Raw genomic sequence first — 24,374 nt, 5'->3', positions numbered from 1 at the left:
TCAAAGAGTACAATTATACACAACTAATCACGATTGATCTAAATTCCTTTTGAAATAATCACGAGAACTACTACTCCCGTAGCTACTAAGCACAACGTCCAAAAGATAACTTTATTTTTTCAGTCCCCCATCTCAATGAAAAGAAGCAAAGTCCACGGAAAGTTCCTCAAAGGTTCCAGTATTGACTCTTTGATTACGACTCTTTTAGCGAATCTTTTAGTATTTCCTTCCGTGTATTAGCGAGTCAAAAGGAAGTACACAAAGTAGTTGGATTAAATGAAATGAGCTGATCAAAGCTACTCGCAGTCAAATGGATAGTCTGAAACCAACCCTCCTCTTTTCCCCTATCCTTATCTTCTCTATCTTTCCTTTTTAAACTTATTTGATTTTAAGAAATATGTTAATTAATGATCTGTATTATTATAAATATGAATAGAGATATAAAATATATACACCAAATTAGATTTGAAGAGATAAAGTATTGAACTTCAAGAGATCGTAATGGAAGGATTAACATATGAGTTAACATGGTATAAAATCTGCCAAAAATATTAGAATATAAATGATTAAAATCAGGTTCTCTGACCCATTATCATGGCAATTGATTTGATGAAGGTATGAAACCATATGCTAGTGGGAGTGGTTCAGATGGTCTTCAAAGCCTAAGTTGAAAGTTCTGTGATGGTCCTCACTCAAAGTCTATCAAAAGATAAATGTGGGAATGGTCAAGATGCTTTCTATCGAGGGCTATTAAAGTTTGATAATATCCCGTGCAATCAAGTTGGTAATATCTGGATGGCAACATCCATCTGCCTCATTAACTCCACTGTGACATCGCCAATGATGTAATGAATTTTTTTCATTATTATAATTCCATTGGATAAATCTCTTTATCCACCAAAATTAACTTAGAATTTTTTACAATTTAATTATGTTTACTTTTAATTTTTAATAGTAAATTATAGCGCGCATTTTATTATAATAAAATAGACATTTTTTTTATGATAAATTAAAAAACTAATATGTGAACTTGCCTTATAAGAAACTAATTATTTACATTTTGATTTTATTATTATTGTTTTCAAAACTACAACATATTATTTTTGGTAAATTAACTTTGATATTCTTCCGTAAGTTTTTTAAGATTAATATAAAAATAAAAATAGAGATAAATTTTAAGAGAAAATGAAGAGTATTTTAAACCATATAATAGGAATGTAAATAAAAAAAAGAGAAAATAAATGACGCTTTTAAAGAATTTCCTATGATATGTAGTTGTACGAACCCATTTATGCAAAACAATTGTGCTCCATGGGGCTTAATCTGCAAAATCCAAAACTAGTAGGCCTTAACAAACCCTCAGTTTAATTGGGCTCAAGCCCACTAGCCCATAAAAAAGGCTCAATCCGAATGCCACGTGGCGCTCTTTGAGCCGTTCGTTATTTGACTGTTCATCTCGAAGCGGAGGTTTCACTCTGTTTTGACCGAACCTTTTACTCCCTCCACTCCACTCCACTCCTCTTCTCGACTTCTCCTTTCTTTTGCTTTATTTCAACTCCCGAGATTTATTATATGTTTTTTTTATAAATATTTTCCGTAGATCTCCGACATACTGAGCTCGTCTTCTCGGATAAGCTTCAAGAGCATCGGATTCGAAGCTTAGATTTGCTTGCTGTGAGAAGATTAGGGTCCTCGAATCGCTTTCTCCTTGGATTTCATCCACATTTTAGGTCAACGAAGTGGTTGGAATGGGAATAGGGTTTATATTTCAGTCAAGGTAGGCTGGTGCTAGTTCCACTGTTCCAGTACCAAGGAAGTAATGAAGGGGAGCGGCGTCCTGCACTTGATTGCTTTTGTGATCCTCCTCGAGGCGCGACCTCGTTTAGCTGATGCCATAGAGGTGAGTGAGAACTTGCTTAAGATATTTTTGTGCGATTGCGAGAGATCTGCAATGGAGATCTCCATCTTGTCGTTAGAGTAAATAGGAGATTTATGATTTTATCTACTAAATTTAGCAACTTCTATAAATCGGTCAACTAGATGATATTATGCAGTGATAGATACGTAGTTATAGTCGGGTTAACATATTTTATTCCATCGGAATTTTAACATGCCCATTTCAGGGTGGTGTGAATGGGTTGACATCTTCAGCAGAGAAAAATAACACTGTCAGAGAATTGGCTCCACCTGATAGAGTTAATGCGGATAAAGGGGAGAAAGCTAAAGATGCTAGCAAAGAATCTCAAAATGAAACCAAGGGAAATAGTGGGAAAATTGAATCTGAGGATAAGCCAAATGAGAGGAAAGAGGATCCCTTGAAGGAGCCAAAGTCGGGGGAGAATGTCGGCAGTAAGGATTCAGGTGGAGAATTGGAATCTAAGACACTTCCCTTGCAGGATTCTCATGTAAACGAGTGTGATCCATCCAACAGATGCAACGATGAGAAAAACAAATTCATTGCTTGCTTGAGAGTACCTGGAACAGGTATGTGTTCACTTTATTTACATCTGTATATATTCTTTTTAGTGAGGGTTTATCTGTCTTAGAATCATCACCACGCTTGGTTTGAAGGGGTACTGATGATTGAAATCATTTGCACTGTCTATAATGATTTGGTAGTAATATTTTTCTAATTTGGTTTAAAGATTTAAAGATCCGAGTGTATAATCAGCAAATAGGATAAGTTGGAAAAAGAAAATCAATGTAGATGTAATGCAAATCTAATATAAATGCCATGTTTTGGAGAACAATGGACTCAAACAAGTAACTAAAATAAAATATAGTAAGCAACAACTGACAATAAGTTAATCGATTGAAAGGATCACTACTAGATGAAATGAGAGAAAACTACTCAGAGGCAATAACTTCCTCAACTCTCAAATAGGTATGTTGACAGTAGAAAAACCTAAAATATGATATAAGAAAAGTCTTTAGAATTTAGATTTACCAATAAATGAAATAGTCGTGCTTTTACTTTGAAACCAGGTCTTCCCTTTCACGTTCAGGCACCCAAAGATTCTCTTTCACTACTGGAATCTTTTGGACAACAACAGTAACTAATGAAAAGTAGAGATTGAAAGAGAGAGGTTTAGAAAGGAAGTAGAAGAGATTAGAGAAGAATCTTAAGATAGAGTAGGAGAGAGAAAGAGAGAGCGAGAAGAAGAAGACTGCAAGAGAGAAAATGAGAAATTTCAAATAATTATTTAATTGTTCCTTGTTTCTCATGCAATAACCTTTAAATAAGTTAACAACTTTGATTCTAGTTGACTCTAATAGAAACTTATTTCCTAATAAGATTCTAATTGATCATTTTATCTAAATTGATTAACCCAATTTAGATAATAAATTAATGTGGAAATCCCCACATATAAGCTTACCATAAGTATCAATTGAAATTCTAATAGGACCCTAATCGATTAAGTCTTACCTAAATTGACTTACCCAATTTAAGTAATAACTCAATACAGACATCCCCTTCATATTTATCAATTGACTACTTCAATTGATTATTTGAATTAAAAATTAACTCAACAAATTAAATGTGAAAATAAGTTGAGCTTAATTAGCTCAATTAGACCAAAATTGGACTCGAGCAATTTTATTTTGGTCAAATTAAAGATGATGCCCACATCAAGATGCCTAGAGAAATTCATCAATTTTGTGAGAGCAAAGCAAACATTTTTACTGGACTGGCAGAGTGATATTGTCATTACTCATTACCGGCTTGAGTGAACTCACAGAAAACTGAGGTTTTAGTAGCTTTCCTTGTTAGCTTGTTAGAAATGGAGGCCTTCAACTGGAGCTTTACTGGTATGAAAACACATATACTTAGAGAACACATTTGCCCAGCTGAAATCTGCAAGCATTTTCAGAAGTTGGACTAAAATTACCTTGGTCTTCTTAGGGATGGTACTATCTTTTTTCTTGTTCCTTGAAATTTTAGTTCTCTGCTTTAAATGCTTCAATAATGAAAATTTTCCACTTCATCCTGTATATAATAGGGCAACGATGCTTACAGATTAATAAATGCTTCGACTTGGATTAGACATTCAATCCATCTCAGTTGCTTTAAGGGTGCTTTTACTTCTAGAAGCAACTTTTACCTTGTTTGACGCATTGCCCTCTGTGTTTATGGCCTGGTTCTGATTGAGAATCACTGTTCGGATGTTTTTTAATTAATTCTTCATCTATAGCATGTCAATAAAGAAGAAAATTATTTTCATTACAATTTTAATGCACTGTGAGATAAGGAGAGAATTGCCTCATGCTCAGAATGCCAAAAGCAAAAGCATTGCATCCTTTTGTTATCATTCTTAGGCATTCATGTGGAGCAGGGAATATTCGTTTAATGGCCTTCTACCTCCATTAGCTTACATTGTTTAGGTTTAGTGTTCTTTTTATTCAAATACTTATTCTTTCTGTGACCAGATTCACTAGCTCTTTCGCTTCTGGTCGAGAACATAGGGACAGCTTTGCTGGATGTTAGCATTATTGCCCCTGATTTTGTCAGCCTAGAGCAAACTACAGTTCAACTGCAAGGAAAACGAAATATAGAGGTATAAATTTTATTATCCATGTTTACGAGCTGCATCCATTGTTGTGGATACCATATCACAGACTCAGGGATGTATTTGATTGTCATAATTTTCTTGCATTATAAGCTAGAGAAAAAAAAATGCTTACAGTAGACTGTTATTTTTATTAACATTACTGAAAAGTTTCAGCAAAATTGGTATTGGACATAAAGAAACTGATCGATATTTTTAAATTGGAATTCTGTATGTTATTTCCTTTGCCATCACCTTTCTGAAGTTAAACCACGACCCTCCACTGATTACTTGCACCATACATTCTCTGAGACTTCTCGGTCTGAATAATGCAGGTCAAAGTTTCTGTCAGCGAAGGCGCAACAAATGACACAATGATAGTTCTGAAAGCAGGAGAAGGCCGATGCAGCCTCAGTTTGAGGAACATGATCCCTGATTCTGCAAGGAATGAAGCATCTAAAATATCTGGATATTATACTCTCCGTTCACGGGTCGCTTCATTATGCATGCTGTTAGCTGTACTCATTCTCATAGGAGCAGCTTTGTTATACAATAAATTCCGGCGGATGTATCGTCAAGATGCTGGTCCCATGTACCAGAAGGTGGACATGTCACTACCAGTTTCAACAACTGGGAAGAAGGAAGCTGGTGAACCTGATCAATGGGATAACAGTTGGGGAGACAATTGGGAAGATGAGGAGGCACCCATGACTCCATCAAAACCATCTCCAAATCCATCATCTAAAGGTCTTGCTCCACGGAGATCTATGAAAGATGGCTGGAAGGATTAAGATAAATGATGACGATTACATTTGCCAATTTCCCTTTTGCGTCTTGCATCAATATCTATGCTTCCCATTCGAAGTGGTATTCTTCTTTGAACAGCTCTCCATTCTCCAGCTATCGAAAACAAGGTGCTTGACGGTTTTACCTCCGCTAGTGGATGCGACGGTTCTTGTTTCTTAATGTTACCCTTAAAGAGGAGATGTTACACGTAAAATTAGCAAGAAACTAGTTCTTCTGTTCCTCTTTTGTTCTTCTGGGCCCAGGCCAACAATTTGATGCTCATGGGGTGAGTTGTCCCCCAAAGATGAAAAAGATGGTGAGCTGGAAAAATTTAGATGCCGATCTTTCAATGAAGGGTGCATGTGTAAAGGTCTAAAGGACAAAGTCCAAAAGTAATTTTAAGCTTTGTAATAAGTAAGTGAGTAGAATCTTGAGATCATAAATCCACATATCCATTCAAATTTGTAGCTAGGATATATTTACTGAGAAGCCTCATTTGCTGTCCTTGAATTTGTGTTTCCCTTTTCCGGAGATGAATTGAGTTGGAATAATATATATATATTTGCAAGTCTCGTGTGGAAAAAAAAAAGGAAAGGAAACAGGCAAACAAAACAACCAACACGTCTCTTCTTCCAAGAAGAAGACTACGATATATTATTTGTCAAGGTGTTTGGCGTGCGAATTCCATCGAGAGGGTGAGTCATCTCTTTGTCCATTAATGACTGCAAGTCTTGAGTGGCTCAGCTAAGCCATCTATCCGAGTTAACGTAGACCAGCTTTGACGAATGCCATCATACAATTGGCGGAACGAAACCTGCAAACTAAAGACAATTTGACAGCGGTCGTTGAAACGTTAGTGCTGTTGTTCGCGCATCAGTTGTGATTATTCCTCATCTATCTCCCTTTCTTGGATAAAATACTCTCTGAATAAGCACCCACTATCCTACACCCTATCGGCCAGCTTAACTATTCAAAAACGATGACGAGGCAAACCACCCACCTCAAAGGCCGAGGAAGTGCCGAGCACGTGGGCCAGGTAATGCCCTCAGGCCACCTCAACGGCTGGCACGTGTACAGTAGCTCCGGAACATCCGATGAGTCAAACCTCCATTGACCGCCCGGAACCTTCTCCTTTGTCCACGTCATCGTCCTAATTAGGGCCCCACCGCCCAAAGGGACAAACCTCCTTTTCTCTTTCCCTCCATCCATCCCAACTCCTCGCATCCACGGCACCACGTAGGAGCCGTGGAGTGATCTCTGCCGTCCACGTCTAGTCTAGCATTGGTCCACGTCTCTGCCCCACAACAGGCCTACTCATGCCGTGCCAGGTGCCCCGCTTCCGGACGGCACCGCTCCGTTCTTTAATGGCTCCCTCCCCTTTTGCATTTTACCCCCCCCCCCTATAAATGTCTGTACTTACGCAGCAGATAATCTTCTACGCTGCACGACGTCTCGATCGGTTTTCATTCAAATAAGTGATACCTGAAGGGGGATATATGCAAAAGAGGCGCTTCTTTAATTAATCCTTCTTCGCGACCTTCTCTCTCCTCCGGAAGGGAAACGTGTCCGGTCTATTAATAAACGCCCTCGCCTCGTTCGTCCACTGCTCCCCTAACCCATGTAGCCGAAAAAGGAGAACGAAGGGTCTCTTTCTAAGGGGGGGGATTAGAAAATGGAGGGCGTTTCCGAAAAAATACCGTCTCTCTCCTCCGCCCGCCGCGCCCGCCTCGAGCTCCGCCGCCTCAAGTCCGGATCCGGGCGCGACGCCGTCGTCAAGCGGCTCCGTAACGGCAATGGGGAGGAGGAGTGGGGCCCGAATCTCGAGGCGGAGCGGGTGGGACCCGATCGGATTCCGTACGGATCCGTGTCCGTGATCGGGCGGCGGAGGGAGATGGAGGACGCAGTGGCGGTGGTTCTTGAGGCGGCGGGGCCTGGCCCCGGGTACGACTTCTTCGGGGTGTACGACGGGCACGGCGGGTCGAGCGTGGCGCACGCGTGCCGGGAGCGGATGCACGTGGTGTTGGCCGAGGAGATGGCGCGGATGGCGTCGGCGGCGGAGGAGGTGGAGCCGCGGTGGCGCTGGAAGGAGGCGATGGAGGCAAGCTTCTCGCGGGTGGACTGGGAGGTGGGAGAAGACGTGGAGGCGGTGGGGGAGGTAGATCGGACGGTGGGTTCCACCGCGGTGGTGGCTGTCGTAGGCGGGCAGCGGATCGTGGTGGCCAACTGCGGTGACTCCCGGGCGGTGCTCTCGCGAGGCGGCGTCGCCGTACCGCTCTCGTCCGACCACAAGGTAAAAAATAAATAATAATAATAATAATAATAATAATAATAAAATTTAACCTCTAAAATCCCCGTACGCCCAAAGGAATGTTCGATTTGGTCCCTCGTAATCTATTTAATAATAACTTTTAAAACGCAAAAGTCGCGTGTCGCCTTCTTCCTCTGAAGAACAGATAATCGCACGTATCGGTTGTACGTTTGCGAAGCTGGAAGAAGACTTTATTCTTCTTCTTCTTCTTCTTCTTTCCCCCTCCGACGTGGCATTCCGTAGTATATAACATTTATTCATCAGCAATCGCAGAGCTCGTCTTTTCTTTTCTTTTCTTTAGTTTTTGTTTTGTTTCGCATTTTACACCCCGTAATAAAAGGCATAGTTGAGGTTTAAACTGTAAAAAAATTAATAATAACGAGTAGAAGTTAATAAAATTGCAGCCCGATAGGCCTGACGAGATGGAACGAGTGGAAGCAGCAGGCGGGAGAGTTATCAACTGGAATGGTTTCCGTGTCCTGGGAGTGCTTGCAACTTCTAGATCAATAGGTATGTTGGTTGAAAAAAAATGTCGTTATTTTGTGTTGTCAAAATATATATTAACCCTCCAAGTTTTTAATATATATATATATATATATATATTCTAATGATATAAAATCTTATTTAGCTCAACATATGCATGCGATACTAGCCACTCTATCAAACTTCTTTATAATCTTCGTACAAGATCTTTACTTTTATCTTTGTTGCAAGTTGTGCATGTTAAGACGAAACAAAAGATCATTACATTCAACTTGCAGATTTATATATTTATAAGCTTTCCTACTCTTACGTACGTACGGCCCTTTTTTGCCATGCAATTTATGTATTAGAAATTACATTTAGTATATATACATATATATATATATATATATATGCATCTTTTTTTACGTTGGAAACATCAAACATGCTCTACTAGCGGGAAGTAATCACTCCCTCCAAACTGACTTTTGATTTTCCAACATCATTCATTCATTTATTATTTTCGTGATCATGCGCGCGAAGTGAAAAACTACTGATGGTTTTTTTTTTTTAAGTCATTCAAATGGACCTAAGAATAGTTTGAATAAAAGATTCGTTTTTAGGAATGACCAACAACAAGTTTCATCTTGCAGGTGACCACTATCTGAAACCATACGTAACATCTGAGCCAGAAGTCACCATTACTGAGAGGACTAGCAGCGACGAGTTCCTCATCTTGGCAAGTGACGGCTTGTGGGACGTGCTGAGCAACGAGGTGGCTTGCAAGATTGCAAGGAATTGCCTGAGTGGACGGACGGCCAAGTTCTTCCCTGATGCAGTGAATGGCTGCACTGCAGCTGATGCTGCGTCCTTACTGGCCGAGCTCGCACTCTCTCGAGGTAGCAGAGATAATATAAGCGTCGTGGTGGTCGAGTTGGGAAGACCAAGGATTAACTAGGGATTATCTAATTAATTAGGATTCGGTGTCAACAAGTACGTTTAGTAGGGTTATTAGGGGGATTAATGCATGCTTAATTATGTAACGAAGAGCTATCGGAAATGGACGCAGCTCGTGAGAGAGAGAGGTGAGTGGGTAGGTGGGCGAGTTGTCGTTGTCTGGAGAAATTATCACCTCTCGTATATATTTTATCTTACAGCGTGAATTGCTTTCAGAGTGCTAAAAGTTTCGGACTAAATCCCTTCTTTTTTGGGCCAAAAAAGAAAGAAAGAAAGAAAAGAAAGCTGAGTTGAACGGAGGAGGTGTTTGCACGTAAACTCTATCCTTGTCAGATGGATAAAACGAGCGATCCAGCTTAATTACACGATTATTGTGAAGAAATAATCTGTTTATCTAGGAAGAAGAATGTCGCTTTTCGTGGTGTCTCTCGTATTTATCTTACAACGTGAACTGCTTTCAGATATTTCAGACTGATTAGTTGGAGTAAAATAACGTTGGGGTGGGTGGCAACTGGTGTTTTTTGGTTCAAAGTAATGCAATATGATTTATTTATTAAATTGGTTCGAGTGATATAAATGATTATAATTTATTTTTTATGAATTAATTTTTTCTTGTATTTATATTAATTTTTTGTGTGTTATAATAAATTATTGAGTATAAACGGGTTAGGCTATTGGGTTATAATTAAATTATTATGTATAAGCATGTTTGTTGGGTCATAATTAGGTTAAACACAGTTAAGTAATAAACATGACATGACTAGTTTTAGGTGGTTTAGATTGAATCCAAACTCAGCTCTATTTACAAGCTTTCAGGTTTATGTCATGCTTATGTCTGGTTAAATAAAACATTGCCACCGCGAAGATCAAGAGAGTATAAATCTTCTTGGTGGGCTGAGAAGATGAGACTTATCTATTCTCATAAATTGGTAGGTACAGTTTTTACTATTAAAGAGGTTATAACGTCAACTTCAATCTTAAATAATTATTATAAAAAAATTTATTTAATGATTTGATACTTAATTTCATGGTTTAATTAATAATTTAATGCGGTGGTTTGAAAGAGCAGTTTAGCTGTGCAATAATTTAAGACGATATCTTAGTGATATTTAGTTCTCAGCAACAGCTCAGAACTTAAGTTTAGTTCAGTTCCCTGCAAACAGTTCGGTATTTAACGAGAATTGATATTTTATCTATTCATATCTAGCCATCTAAGCTCATGAATGATTTTGTTTTTAGAATATAAAAAAACTCAATTGATCTCGATCTAGAGCCCATTTGGTTAGGATCTGGTTTGCCCCCTATAGCCCGAAACTCGCAGGTCGAGCACAAACTCGACACTTAAAAAAACTCTAAAATCTTCTTCGTCCGTGCAGTCACGGACTCACCTTGTACCCATCCTCTACTTCTCCCTCTTTTTGCCCAGCCATTCAGCTAGGCCCAGGCCCAAAGTTGGATTTAAGGTCTACGACATGGATTACAGGTTTTCATTTTGAAAAGACTGCCACGGGCTACTACTTAAAAGGATGATCAAGAGATTAATCCTAATACGTGATAATAACGCCCTGTTTTCAAGAAGATTTGTCTAACTCGGCAATCAAAGGATTAATGAGATTTGCCTCAAACTCCGCATGATAGAAGAATAACTATTAGAATAATCTTCGGGATACTGTTTGAGACAAATAACACCCCAGAAAATTCTGGAAAATTTTAGCTAACCAACCTATATATTCATCTCAAAAGCAACACACTTGAGACGATCCAAATTTCTGGACTAAGTAACTCACAAATATGACGCTAGCTGCCCTGCACTTGCAGTAGTTAATTATGTAAGCAATTACTACATACTATCAGGGAGTAAATAACCAGGTCGAGATTTGAAGATTCTTAATATTAAGTAGTTAGAGCTAGCAGAGTGAGCACACAAAGGGAACTTGACATAATGCATTATAAGGTCTCCAGTAAATTTGAAAACCAGACGCCTGGTTAGTGCAGCCACAAGGTACAAAACTTAAGATTACTAAAAAGCTCCTAGTTTCACTAATTGTAAAAAAGGTCTCATTTCAGTCAAATCTCCACCACATTGTGACTCTACCGCGAGGTACCTGCACATAACAACGATCAAATGTATTATTAAAGAAAACCAAGAAAGTGGTTGTACAAGTATCTCAGTAAACATCAGATAAGAACTCAGATCAATGAAATAATAAGATATCTACCAGTTCAATTCTTGCCGCACCCACTCTTTTGATTCCAAACAATTTCTGCAGTTCCAATAAAACTATTATGATCCAACTTTATTCAATGTCTTACGCCTCATTTGGATGGTGGGTGAGAAATTTCTTATTCTAGGTTAACAAACACCACCCTAGATTTGTAATCAAATTATACCCACTTTAAATTAGAAACACTTTTAATGCTAGGATGAATCTTATTCCACACATAGGTTCAATTACAATTTTACTTTTAATTGGACTAAGTTGTTTCACATATCATGTCACAAATCCTCTTTTATACCACCTACTTATCTCAGTCAGAAAATATAATTAAAATTAAGCGAAAACTTTTGATTTGAGCTGAAAAGTGAGCTAAACTAGCTTTTCTTTCCAAAATAAAAGTCATATCAAGTATGCATTGCATACCTACAAGTATTACATGTCGAGAGAGAGAGACATGACATAAAACCACTTTAGTTAAATCAAAAGTAAAATTATAAATGAGCTTAATACAAGAAATAAGATTTAAACTAATATGATCAATGATTCTAATCTAGAGTAGGGATAATGTGAAGCATTTCTTAATCTAGAATAGGAAAATTCCCTAACCAGCATCCAAATGAGCCCTCAGGGATCAACTCTTAGATTAATCGAGCAAGATCAAAACAAATTATTTCAGCATCGAGGATATCAATCCAAAAGCATTGTGGATGCAACTCTACTCATAAATCGTCAGTTGGCAATCAAAGTCTATTGGTAAAAAACCAAGGATTTGCACTGATTTTAGCTTACTGCTACATTCATATACACATTAGATGGCAAGATAAAATAAAAGGAACCTCCAAAAGCTACAAATACAAGGCATATGAAATAATGAGCTCCTTCCTATGGATAAAATTCAAGACATATTGGAAAAGTGGATCTGAATACTTAATAAGTGTTGTGGTTTTTGGAGGCGGGGCTGTGAGAGAAAGTGGCAAAAGGAATCTCAACCACAGTACAACCCCGTACTATGAGACCACTGTACTTCTCTTTGGGCTCCAAAGACCGGGGACCCTGCAGAGAACCTGCAGGTACTTCAGAGCAACCAAAAACTCCCCCCTTATGGCATGAAGCCCTTCTCAAAATAACAAGGGAATAATAGATAAATTAGATAAATGGCCCCTTATCATCTCTACCATGGCTTAAAAACTTGGCCAAAACTGAGACTTCAGCCGGAACGTTTTGGTCAAAGCTTCAGGGTTTCAGCTGAAATGAAAGGGCGGTTCAGTAGTTTTCAGGTGAAACATACCAAAATTCTTTAATTACCTAATAATTTTCATCATAATGTTAATCCTACGGATCCTATGATCTTATATCACTAATTAGGCTATGATTCTCCTTTTTAAGCATAATTTTATTTTTTATTCCTCAAAGGTCTAATAATATATGGAAATAAAACGCTAATACTTAGAGGGATTTGTGTGGTACAGTAGGTTTGTAGGTACAGCATCAAGACATCTTTTTATCCCTTGTCTTATTTCTTTCCTTCTTTCTTTATTAGCACTATGTAGAGCATTCGATGGTAATCGAAGATCCAATTAAATCCTCTAGATGTCCATTCTCCTAGAGTATTATGTTTTCTTACCCCAAACTCCGATCCAAAACTTTGAAACTGATTAAAATTCCGAAACATTTTGTTTTTTTTTTCTATGTACAAAACCAAAATTGAAACTTTGAACCTTGATCTCTACAGTGTAAGTTAGAATCTCAGACTTCAAGTATGCAATTTTTTAAATCTTGATGGTTGTCAATTTAGTCTACATAACACATGTTTTGCACCAAATCCTGCTTGTCTCATCAAAACTGATGTTGTTAGTTCAACTTAGACCACAGTTCTCTTTTATGTTGTGATATGCACCAGTGAGACAAGCATTCACAATTTGTTTCCTGAGCCACCATCTCATTCTATAAAAGTTAATCCACAAATTCCGGTCTTTTCTACAGTTTCTTTAGTGATATCACAGTTGCACGCGATCATACTCTTAAGCTAATCAAACAGTAGATGCATCATAAATAAATAAAAAAATCTGTAGCCCTATTACAGCATTCTGAAAATAATAGAATCTTACCTCAAATATTGCTCGGATACATGAAGACTCTAATCTTGCCACCCTGCAACACCCAACAAATCAAGTCATAACCAAACACCACGAGAGCCTACTCAATCCAAGGATCTGATCCCAAATGAATGCACAGGATAACAGTACGAGATCTGTACCATAGAACTAGGCGGGAGATTGGACTTGAACTTAGCACGAACGACTCCACTGTTACCATGTGGGCGAGCAACCTTGCCCCACATGCAACGGTAGCGGCTTCCGTCTGACTTCGTCTTCGCCTTGTAGATGTACGCCACCCTCTTGCCGCAGTACCACGCAACCTCCTCCTTGGTGTTTACTCCCTCGATTTGAACAAGGGATGTGGTCTCATACTGGTTCGACTTCGATCTAATCCAACCCGACCATATATAACTCAGTAAACGATCTAAAAATGGAACAAAATGAGGAAAAACGCAACAAAAGAAGGATATCAAATTACCTCTTGTATCCGAGGATTGTACCGCGGACGTAGAGCCTGCAAATTGGATATGAATAAGATGAGGGCGAGAGAGAGAGAGACAGAGAGAGGATTAGGGCTTATAAAATCTTAAAATTTCGGGGGAAGAGAGATGGATCTGACCTCACGCGTTCGCCTTGCCTTCCCTTCACCATTGTAGCCAAGAGGGTTTTGGGAGCTACGCGCGAATGGGATGCCGGCAGCGAGAAACCCTAATGCTGTTGTGGACGGTGTATAAATAGGGAAGGGGTTCATGAATCCGACGGTCTCGATCGCTTCTCGTGATACGTAATTTTTTTTGATAGTGATTGATTTATTATATATAGTTATATGGTTATATAATTCGAAAAACTGTGAAATTTTCAAATATCAATATTTCATCACATTGTTTAGATTTTATAATTTAATTATATTTAACTTTCTAATTTATCATATAAAATTGAATATATATATATATATATAAAACTAATGGGTATTAAATTGTAAAAGCCCGTTTTAGAATTCCCAAAAATTTCTTCCTTATTATTGTAGTTTATATTTTCATACAATCTGTTTGCTGCATACTGAAGAGTACAGTGAATAATTACATCTAATCTAGATATACATTTTACTTTTACTTTTACCTTTTGGAGACATAAGTGCAGTTATTTAGCATTAAGGGATTAAATTGTTCCTGTAACTCGTGTACAAGAAGAACTTGTGGCTTATCTCTGCTGCTCGAGTTTATGCACAAAGAAAAAGTAAGAGCAGCAGCACCTGCTGTAGTTAAGACTTATAACTACAGCAACAAGGGAATTTAGAGGAAACTTTAGTAACTGTACAGCAAATTAGAGGAAACTCTAGTCCCTCTCCTCTATGTACATGCGTAGATCAGGATATTTCATCTAATATAAGCTCGTAACTCCATCAAATCGTTTCCAGTTTCAATCAGCTCCTACGGTCAGTAGCTTGCTTTGTGTTCAATGGCCCAAGCAATGGAACATCACTGGGAGAAGAAGTCGTTGCAGAAAGTGGCTGGAAGTTAGTATTGCCAACAAACCAGTACAACACCCACTTCAAATTGCAGAGTGTATACTTTAGGGCCTTCGTCCAATTCTCCTGCTTATTGAAACTTTGGGTGATTGTGTAGCTCTCCACTTTATCATTCTCAATCCTAAAAAAACAAAATTCTGGCCTTAGTGATATGATAAAATGGAACATAGCAAAAGGATAATTTTCCACAGTTGCAATTTACAACTCTAAATCTTCCCTGTACAATTGAAACATTTTTTCAGCAAAAGTTCAATATCTCTCAGACAGCTAGCCCACATATTACCAGTCAGAATAATAAAGAATATGCTAGGAAAAGGAGAAATATAAGCTTTTGTGGAAGGCCAATGTCATGGTCCAGAAAATTTGCTCATTTTTAAGGAATTTCACAGCCGGATATTAGAGAATATGCTAGACAAGGTAGATAAACAAAATTAAGATTTTCTTGTTTTCATTTTCAACTGATTACCCATGGTAGCCTATACGGCTAAACCTACATCAAATGTATTTGACCTCCATGGAATATACTTTACCGCCAACCCCAATATTATAGTAATAACACGGGTTAATAAGCAGGAAAATATTACAGAACAAACAAAAAAGGTTTTTTATTTTATAAAAAGAAAAAAAACTATTCAAGTTTGCATGTGTAAATCATAGGACTTGCAACACTGCAACTTCTTTAAGGAAAAAATTTATGAGAATACCATAGTTAAGAGTTCTCACTTGTAAGGGAGTTTGAAACACTTGTCTAGTGGTATATTATGCTCTTGATCCCTCAAACTTGCAAACTCAGCAAACTCTTTCAGACATGTCAAAAACAGTGTCATCGCTTTGTCATATCGAGTGCTCCAAAATAGATTCACAGGACCAAACCTGGAGGATTAAGAAGAGACGAACTCTTAAATTAATAAATTGAGAACTGAACATACCTCTCTTTTTCATAACAATGGAAAATACATCACAAAAAAATGTTTCAAAAGCGGAAAAAATATCAAATAAAAGCTCCATCTGATCAGGTAAATAAAAGCGAAAAATAAGAACAAAGAGTAGTGCTAAACTTCGATATCTCGAAGAGAATCATAGTAAAAAGTTGAGAGAGAGAGAGAGAGAGAGAGAGAGAGAGAACTTCAAATGAATTATCTCTGTTCATGTCAACGAAAACATTCTTAGATAGTGCAATATCAACTTCATCCTCTCAACCAATGCTTCCTTCTCTTGGACTTTAGACAAGACAGTTGATGGTCATAACTTATTTATTCATATCTTTCTTAAGTGCTGCAAACTAACCACATCATATGCTTAAATGATTGTCGCAGAGAATACCCTTATATCCAAAATTCAGAAAATGACACCTTTGTTTCAAACCTTCAACATAGATGAATGACATCATATATGTATATATTTATATTCTAATAACAAGAACACGAAATGCAGGTACAGAGAAAGAATTTACTCATTTGACAGATAAAGTGGTTTACATCAGTTCAGATTGATTTAAATAAGAGATCAAAGTTAATCAAATAAAGAAAAGTTCATATGTAGGAACAGAACTAAGCTTTTAAGTTACTTAAAAAACTTTAAATAATATGAGTAGAAAGATATTGAAAGAGAACTTACAGTTCATATGTATTGTTGTTGCTGTCCATAATTCGTGGGTAGCTTCCCATTGGAAGAATCTTAATTCGATATCTAACGAAAAGAGTTAAGAATACAAATACCATATTGTAGAAGAAATTCAATTTGCTATGTACATGACCTTGAAATGATGAACACGCAGAAAACAAGTCTGGTAAACTCACAAACACACGTAACTTCAAAAGGAACTTCCAAACAAGAAAATATTTGATTCGTCAGGAAAAAACAAAAGATTACACTAGCATGCAAAGTATTTACAGTGCACAGTGAGTCAGTGACCATAGATAAAGTAAATGGCAGCAAGCAAATGTCAATTCAGTTCAGGGATACGGGAATTTTGGGCGAAAGTATTGAGCCATAGTATGCAGAAGAAGACATGCCTGACCCCAAGCAGCATTTATCTCATCCCAGTCAACCTACAGCAACAACAACAACAATAGAGATTTACTCTTTCTACTAGGACCTAGAAGATTAAAACAGAGGTCAGCCAAACATCTAACAACAGAAAAATATGGAGGAAAAAGTAGGATTTGCTCAGTCGTGTGTTTTCTTGCTCCACTTCTTCTCCTCCAAAGTCCAACAACTCTCACATCACATTTGAAGTAATTAAGTGGATAAAAAAATGAGCAAAGAAACTTGATCATGAGAAAGGGATTAATAGATAAGGCCTATGCCCCAAGTTGCCCAAAATACCGGTATTTTAGGAAGGCGACCAAGTCGGAAATTATTTATAGTTCCAAATTCTCCATCATGCCAAATGAAGAATGCATCATTCAGCACATTGGTTCGCTTTAGCAGTTCCAGATGTGCTTGGGAAACCTCTATCTTAGCCAAAATAGCATCTCTCTCTTCCTGAAATTTAATGAATAGAAAAGACTGTCACCTTACAGTGAGGAATGGTGATATTAAAGTAGCAAACAAGAACTCGATCAGCAATATATTTATTGTATCACATGAGCTGTGGTTATGAGGGCATAGAGACATTATAGGAAGTAAAGGTAAGCTAGAGAAAGTCTTGAGAAACAGGAAAATAACAATAAGTCATATAGAAGTACCTGATGAGAGGTCAGCTGAAATTGGAAATTGTTGAATTCATGCCAATACCTGATTTAAAGGAATATATTGTGACACTTTTTGCAGATTAAATAAGATAAAATGACATAACTGACTTCTGAATGAATCTACAACCGACGCATTGATAAGAAGATTGGACTACCCACCGTTCCTCCAACTCTTTAAAGAGCTTGGATTTGTTTTCAAGCTCTTTCATCTCGGCATTGACTTCTGAATACTGCTTCTCGGCTTCTCCAATTGCAGCTTGAAGTTTTCTTTCTTCTTCCTCAATCTGGTAATAGAAGAAACATTCAGAAAAGAAAATGTTGAAGATTTGTTATGTTATCAAAGCTACTAAAGTACAACTAAAAAAAGAAGACCACTTTCCAATAGAATCATGTCATTCAACAAACCAACCAATTAACCAAATAGAAAGCAAGAGCTAACTCTTCATTGACCATTAAGCATTCGAATCTCAATTGTCACAAATTAGATTCAAGCTTAATTTACCAATTACTAAGGGAATAGAAAGAATGGTTAAACGTGTCTCGATACCTAGACCAAACATCTCTAGAATAGGCAATCATCTTTGCTTCTATGCCTGAAATTTCAGATTTCCAAATTAATGCTTCACAGTATTGTCTCACCCATTTTCTTTGAATTTGGAGTTTTTGAAGTCAAATTCTGGCATTTGGCTCAAATTATTGCACCTTGTTTAGCTTCACACAGAGAACTGAATGAATTAACTGTTTTAACAAAGTAAGCATCATCTAAGAAACTTGTACCTTCTCTTTCTCCTTCATGAAGTCGGCCTCACTTAGAACGTTGTAAGATTCCAACTCTGCGCGTTGAAGGCATGCTTCGTAAGCCTTGATGTCTCTATTAACATCTTCAACCTCCCTATCCAGTTTATCAGACAACACCCTCATGCACTCCAGACAAAGAGGTTGCTCAACCTACAAGACAAAATGCCTTAAAATGTGAGGATTCAAATTATATCTCCATTATTATATTCTAAAAATCAAGATAGCTAGAAAAATGAGCTACCATCTTTACCTGTGTCTGGGAAGTGGCAATCTCAAACGCTCGTTTCAAAACAGTCACACTGGAGTGGAACCCAGCATTGTTTGCATGCAACTGACTACTCGGACTTGCACTGCGAGCCGGAGATTGAAACCCAACACCCTCAGAGGTGGACTCCCCCTTGTACATGGAAGCAGCGGCAGGTGGCAACACAACATATGACTCCTCCATCGCTTTTGCAGACTGGCTGGCTTCCGGTTGTGGAAACGCACTCCGTGGCCGGGGAGGTACCCCAGGACCCTGTGGTTTATGTCTTGACAACACTACGAAAGAGTTTTCCATTCTACTAGATCCCAAGGCATTGGCCTGGATCGAAGAGGCCTGCATCCCTGCATACATACACAACGAAAAAACATCAAGATTGTGAGTACCATTTTCACTGTTCCTCCGGTAGAAATCCAAATAAGAGCATGAAAAACGAGGATAAGATTATTCTGATCAACCTCCGGCAATTCTTATGAAACCTAACTACTAATAAATATATATATATATATAATCAATTGCTTGGAGGCTAATTAAATCATGATTTGGTACATATGACACAGATCAAATAGGAGGATCGATTAGTAACCGAAAAAAGGAGAATAGACTGCGAACAAAGAAGAGAAGTCCTAACCGGATCGGGAGGGATCGTTGAAGAACTTTTCGGCATAGGATTCGACTCCAACGACGCATAAGGCGTGGCGGCAGTTCTGGCAAACCCATCTCGGGAGATTGGGATCTAAAGGGAAGGAGGTCTTCCCCTTATCTCCTCCGCCTTCGTCCTTCATCGACTCTATGCCTAGATTTCCCCAATTTAGACTCAAATCGTGGAGAGCGAGAGGGACAATTCTCCGATGAGAGAGAGCTCACGACCGGCTCTAAAATGGATACGTTCGGATTACGGTAATATCCGAAGTAATCGGATCAGGGTCTACTATAAAATGGGTTTATTTGGATCCGCTCACACTCTATGAGTCTATGTCCTACAGGCTACAGCATATCCAAACTCATCGGATCCGGATATATTTTGAACCGGAGTATCTGAATTCGGTAACACTTCGACCGCATAAATAAAACTTCACCTATACTATGCGTCATCCTATCCCTCGCCCCTTTCCTCCTTCCTCCTCGATCATTCGCGAGAGCAGACAGAAGCGATCCAGTTCGGTCACCTTCAAATCCTAGAAATGGCGGTCTACCAAATTTTCGTCAAGCTCCTCGACGGCAAAACCCACTGCCTTCAGATCCCCTCCCCCACTGTCTCTGGTGAAACCCTAAAGCTCGCCCTCGCCGCCAGAACCCGAATTCCGTTCCAATCCCTCCGCCTCGTCTCCGGCCGCCGCGATATATGCGACGAAACCCTTATCCACGCCTCCTCGGACGACCGCCTGTTCCCGTCGTGCTCCCTCCTCCTCCGGCTCCGCGGCGGCAAGGGCGGGTTCGGCTCCCTTCTCCGTGGCGCCGCCACTAAGGCTGGGCAGAAGAAGACGAACAACTTCGACGCTTGCCGCGACATGAGCGGCCGCCGCCTCCGCCACGTCAACGCGGAGAAGAGGCTCGAGGAGTGGAAGGCGGAGGCTGAGGATCGCCAGCTGGAGAAGCTTGCGCAGCAGTTCTTGAAGAAAAAGGCGAAAGAGGTGAAGAAGAGCTCCTCGTCCGGGGTGGATAAGTACCTCGAGAAGTATAAGCAGGACGCCGAGCGCTGCGTCGGGGAGGTGGAGGAGTCAGTCCGGCAATCGTTCGAGCTATACAAAGATTCTAAGAGGAAAATCTTACCGGGCTCCGGGAAATCTTCGAAGCGTTTGAAGATTTGGTGAGTTTTTAGGGTTCTTCCGTCAATACCATGCGAAATTTCATATGAATCTATGATGATCTGATTCATTCCTCCAGGTTGGGAAAGAAAAAGGTGGAGGAAAGTGATAGCGATGAAGATGATGATGACAACGAGGAGAATGATGGTGGGGATGAGAAATCTGTAGTGCTTGATGAGGCGAATTGTTCTAATGGGTTGCATAAGATTGAGGAGGGGAGTTCAGATCTTGGTTCAGCTTCTGATTCTCGATCGGACGGAGAATCTTCAGGTGCGGTGTCTGAGCGGAGCAATTTGGAGGAAACTAATGAAACTTGTGTTGTTCAATCTTTGAGCGAGGGTTCTGGAAGTGGAGATAATAATCCAGAATCAGATGCCAGTGTTGAAGTTGAAACACATAGTCCAGAAGAAGTTGGTGCTCAAAATAGTTTGGTTCCTAGTTTGGAAGGAGTGCCAGAGTCAAATAATGTGGAGTCGGAGATTGAGAGTGTCATCCCAACTGAACTGCTTGATAAAAAACATGAGGTGGGTACAGCAGAAGAAGTTGTGGAGGACATCAGTCTTTCAAGTTTGGAGGAGCCATTTAGCCTGGATAAGTACAATTCATCCACAGAATTGGAGGTATGTTGTATATCGTTCTTTTGTGAATTACTTCATTCCCTTGTATATTGTTGTGAATAGTTGTTCTAGATTAGGAATGCCTGGAAAGGTAGCATTGAAATATTGTAGGTATCTGCTAGCTATAGTAGCCTTTTGTCTAAGCTTTATCGGTGTGCAGTAAAGAGTTTAGTGGGTTAGATCGCTAAAAATGTTTTCAATCAACCTTAGGAATTATAACTTGTTACAATCTTTTGAATAGCAAAATGTTGTGAACTGATAATCTTTTGTGGTGAAAGCTCAGACATAGTATGAATGTATGATACTCATGGTGTTTTTTCTTAAAAAAAACATTTGCAATCTTTTTAAATGATTCGAGGATTGAAACTCAATACAATGTGGTCAAAGGTTTACAATGTTATTGAATTTTCTTCCCTTCTCTCAGTGTAACAGTCTCTGAAAGGAACCATGTGAATTGGTAACTATTATGCTCTTAGTAAATTTAATGCACAACAGTATTTGTTATGGAGTTGGCATTGGGGACTTTGCAGAGAAGTACTGAAATTACACTGTAGGATTGGATATTTGTTTCATCAAATGCTTATCTAAGGTAGGTTATAGTGAAAAAAAAAACATTTACTTCACTGATATTTGTTCTTAGGAAATCATGATATCGCTGGCTGTACTGCTATTTCAGGACAGTAGTATAACCGCACACTCTCCCACCCACCTAACAAATGCACACATGCCGAAGTAAAAGCGGTGAAGAGTGAGGGAATTTGTATATGATCCTTTACATTATTAAACTGCAGGAAACGCCCTATGTTATTGTTATTGGCAAATTGTTTTGTTCTTTTATGTTATCCTAGAATCTCCTCCTAAGTAATATTTAAGCTAAATGAAAGCATTACTGCAAGAATCTCATAAGAGATTGACAGAAGAAAGCGAGGATAGGTGTTGGAGGAAACAGTATGATGGAATATGTTATTGTTATTTGCAAACTGTTTTGTTCTTTTATGTTATCCTAGAATCCCCTCTTAAGTGATATTTAAGCTAAATGAAAGTATTACTGCAAGATTCTCATTAGAGATTGATGGTAGAAAGCGAGGATAGGTGTGGAAAACAGTAGATGGTTTTGGAAGAGGAGATGTTTGAAATAGTTGTTAGGCAAAGGAGGATAGAGCATGAAGGTGTGGTGAAGGAAAGGGCTGGTGAGGGTTGTTCACACATATGATCATGTTGGATATTTTTATTTGGGGGAGTTGGGGGGGCAAGTAGAATTTAGGCGAAGGGAGGACAGAGCATGAAGGTGTGGTGAAGGAGAGGGCTGGAGATGGTTGTTCACATGTATGATCAAGTTGGATTTTTGCTGTGCGGGAGGTGAGGGGCCACAATCATATGTGTTGATCTGCTCAACCTCTGAGATCTGCATTATGTAATCTGTCTTTGGTGGGTCTGTTCCAACTGCATTGCTGGTAAATGTCAAATGCTGTTTGGTCATATGTTCAATTTTTAGATATGGAACACATTTTCCTGTTACCTAGCATGTTCCTCACAAACTTCGGTTGTTGCATCCTATGAAACTCTTTTCATGATATGTAGTAGTCAAATTTTATTTTTCTTATACCCCTTGTGTGCTGCACCTATTGTGAACTCATCAAGTACCTCATCTCTATTGTGATATTTAGGTTCTTGGCTTGGAGAGGCTCAAAGAAGAACTGCAGGCACATGGATTAAAATGCGGTGGAACATTGCAAGAGCGTGCTTCAAGGCTTTTCCTGCTGAAAACAACTCCCCTGGAGAAATTACCAAAGAAGGTTCTCGCTAGGCCTGCATCTGGAGGAAAATAGTTCTCAGTTCCAGACACCTCTGATGCATTCCCAATCGTGGAATCAAGTGTTAGAGATTTATATGTACTTTAGATATTTGCTCGATCCTGTTCTTGTAAGATGCTTCAGAACAAATTTGACATATATTGTAATTCTGAGCGTGATGCATCGCATAATGCAGTAATATTAGATGGTACGAATGTTGGATTGTATGCTAGCAACTGACCCTTGACTTGCTCAAACATCTCGGAACATCTGTTAATCCGTATGTCATGCTGCCATTTCTGCTCTTGCGATGTTCTATGAAACCTTTTGTTCCAGTGTATGCTTCTGTCGTAAGACCTCAACCGCCGTTTTCAAGATGTTTATGGAATGATTTCCGCCTTCTTTTATTGTCATGTTATAGATCATCATATCATATTTTTGGAGTAATTGTCTGCATCCTGGATACGGGATTTATGCCTTTTGATGCTTACTGACGTAAGTTTATCTGATTCAATTGTATATTGAACTTACTATAGGCAAGAAAGAAAAAAGAAAAAGAAAACAAAAGAATCTTTAGCAATCTAGCAGCCAATAAATAGAGTTATACTAAGTGCATAACGGTACATAGGATGCATGAAATTCTCACAAACTGGGTCATGCTTATTATTAATTCCCATCTCTCAGTTGGGAATACACAACCGTTTGCAACTTGGAAGTATATCAAGGCAAGTAGAGCAATACGTACTTCCCTAAACTTACTACTGAAATAATCTTCTCATGAACATCTAACTACATACAAAATGTGTGTAAATTAGTAGACTTTTTCTTTTGTGATAAGAAATGTATAAATTGATTATTATCTCACTTAATTCTCAGGAATGCTCTCAAGTGCCGGTCGCCGTGGGTCGCCACCGGTCATCACCGTCGTCGAGCTTCGAAGACAACCATTACCTCTTTCCAGCTCTCTCAGAATACGCTCTATAGTTTTTTCTTTAGAGCTGCCAGAGAGCTTAGAGAGTAGTTGAGCCGCCTCAGTCTTCTTCATCACCATCTTCACTCTTATAATACCCTTATCTCTGATCTCTTCAACCGAGTAATACACCGGTGGCTCCTCCAAACGAGGCGGCGGGTTGTCGACGACCTCCATCGGAACCACACAGCTGCTAGATTTACGTTTGGGCCTCTTATGCTCATGAGTGAAACAATTACCCATTGAGAGAGAGAGAGAGAGAGAGAGAGAGAGAGAGAGAGAGAGAGAGAGAGAGAGAGAGAGAGAGAGAGAGAGAGAGAGAGAGAGATGAGAGAATGGCTAGAAATGTGATCTATATAACTAAGATGGTAAGGAACTACTAAGTGGGTGCGTTATAGTTAATATAGTAGGAGAGTTGTAGGAGGATTTATAAATGGGACTACTTGTAACAAAGATCGAGAGGCTCGTCAATGCGTGGACTTTTGACGGTCACGATGAAGGTTTTTATGCCCACGCAAAGAGCT

General features: G+C 38.9%; 5 protein-coding genes across 6 annotated transcripts; 3 read left to right on the top strand and 2 right to left on the bottom strand.

Annotated features, from left to right (window-relative positions):
• The first annotated feature begins 1,506 nt into the window (after positions 1-1,506).
• On the top strand, positions 1,507-5,575 carry LOC140767120 (uncharacterized). The gene is made up of 4 exons (XM_073106916.1): positions 1,507-1,900; positions 2,124-2,484; positions 4,429-4,556; positions 4,883-5,575. The coding sequence occupies exons 1-4, from the start codon at positions 1,820-1,822 to the stop codon at positions 5,336-5,338; spliced, it is 1,026 nt and encodes a 341-aa protein (XP_072963017.1). The 5' UTR covers positions 1,507-1,819; the 3' UTR covers positions 5,339-5,575.
• A 1,219-nt stretch (positions 5,576-6,794) lies between these two features.
• Positions 6,795-9,275, top strand: LOC140758819 (probable protein phosphatase 2C 8). The gene is made up of 3 exons (XM_073095144.1): positions 6,795-7,623; positions 8,046-8,151; positions 8,757-9,275. The coding sequence occupies exons 1-3, from the start codon at positions 7,006-7,008 to the stop codon at positions 9,059-9,061; spliced, it is 1,029 nt and encodes a 342-aa protein (XP_072951245.1). The 5' UTR covers positions 6,795-7,005; the 3' UTR covers positions 9,062-9,275.
• A 1,643-nt stretch (positions 9,276-10,918) lies between these two features.
• LOC140765252 (large ribosomal subunit protein eL33w-like) lies at positions 10,919-14,119 on the bottom strand. Of its 2 annotated transcripts, XM_073104243.1 has the most exons (6): positions 13,998-14,119; positions 13,857-13,892; positions 13,537-13,765; positions 13,388-13,430; positions 11,280-11,324; positions 10,919-11,165 (listed from the first exon to the last, which is right to left on the bottom strand). In XM_073104243.1, the coding sequence occupies exons 1-4, from the start codon at positions 14,027-14,029 to the stop codon at positions 13,389-13,391; spliced, it is 339 nt and encodes a 112-aa protein (XP_072960344.1). In that variant the 5' UTR covers positions 14,030-14,119; the 3' UTR covers positions 10,919-11,165; positions 11,280-11,324; position 13,388. The 2 variants fall into 2 exon arrangements, with proteins under 2 accessions (XP_072960344.1, XP_072960337.1); XM_073104236.1 differs by lacking the exon at positions 11,280-11,324.
• A 399-nt stretch (positions 14,120-14,518) lies between these two features.
• LOC140758810 (beclin-1-like protein) lies at positions 14,519-19,556 on the bottom strand. Its single transcript, XM_073095115.1, has 10 exons — positions 19,294-19,556; positions 18,651-19,006; positions 18,380-18,550; positions 17,762-17,886; positions 17,597-17,645; positions 17,235-17,393; positions 16,872-16,957; positions 16,524-16,595; positions 15,630-15,779; positions 14,519-15,027 (listed from the first exon to the last, which is right to left on the bottom strand). Exons 1-10 carry the CDS (start codon positions 19,445-19,447, stop codon positions 14,802-14,804), a joined length of 1,548 nt encoding a protein of 515 aa, XP_072951216.1. The 5' UTR covers positions 19,448-19,556; the 3' UTR covers positions 14,519-14,801.
• A 187-nt stretch (positions 19,557-19,743) lies between these two features.
• LOC140758815 (uncharacterized) lies at positions 19,744-23,091 on the top strand. Its single transcript, XM_073095131.1, has 3 exons — positions 19,744-20,472; positions 20,550-21,090; positions 22,755-23,091. The coding sequence occupies exons 1-3, from the start codon at positions 19,847-19,849 to the stop codon at positions 22,914-22,916; spliced, it is 1,329 nt and encodes a 442-aa protein (XP_072951232.1). The 5' UTR covers positions 19,744-19,846; the 3' UTR covers positions 22,917-23,091.
• Positions 23,092-24,374: the final 1,283 nt, after the last annotated feature.

This window comes from Typha angustifolia, chromosome 1 (genome assembly GCF_048772165.1).
Source record: "Typha angustifolia cultivar Huaian chromosome 1, ASM4877216v1, whole genome shotgun sequence".
Taxonomy (NCBI): Eukaryota; Viridiplantae; Streptophyta; class Magnoliopsida; order Poales; family Typhaceae; genus Typha; species Typha angustifolia.
Note: the sequence above shows the minus strand (reverse complement) of the source record. Positions and strands in the feature narration are given on the sequence as shown.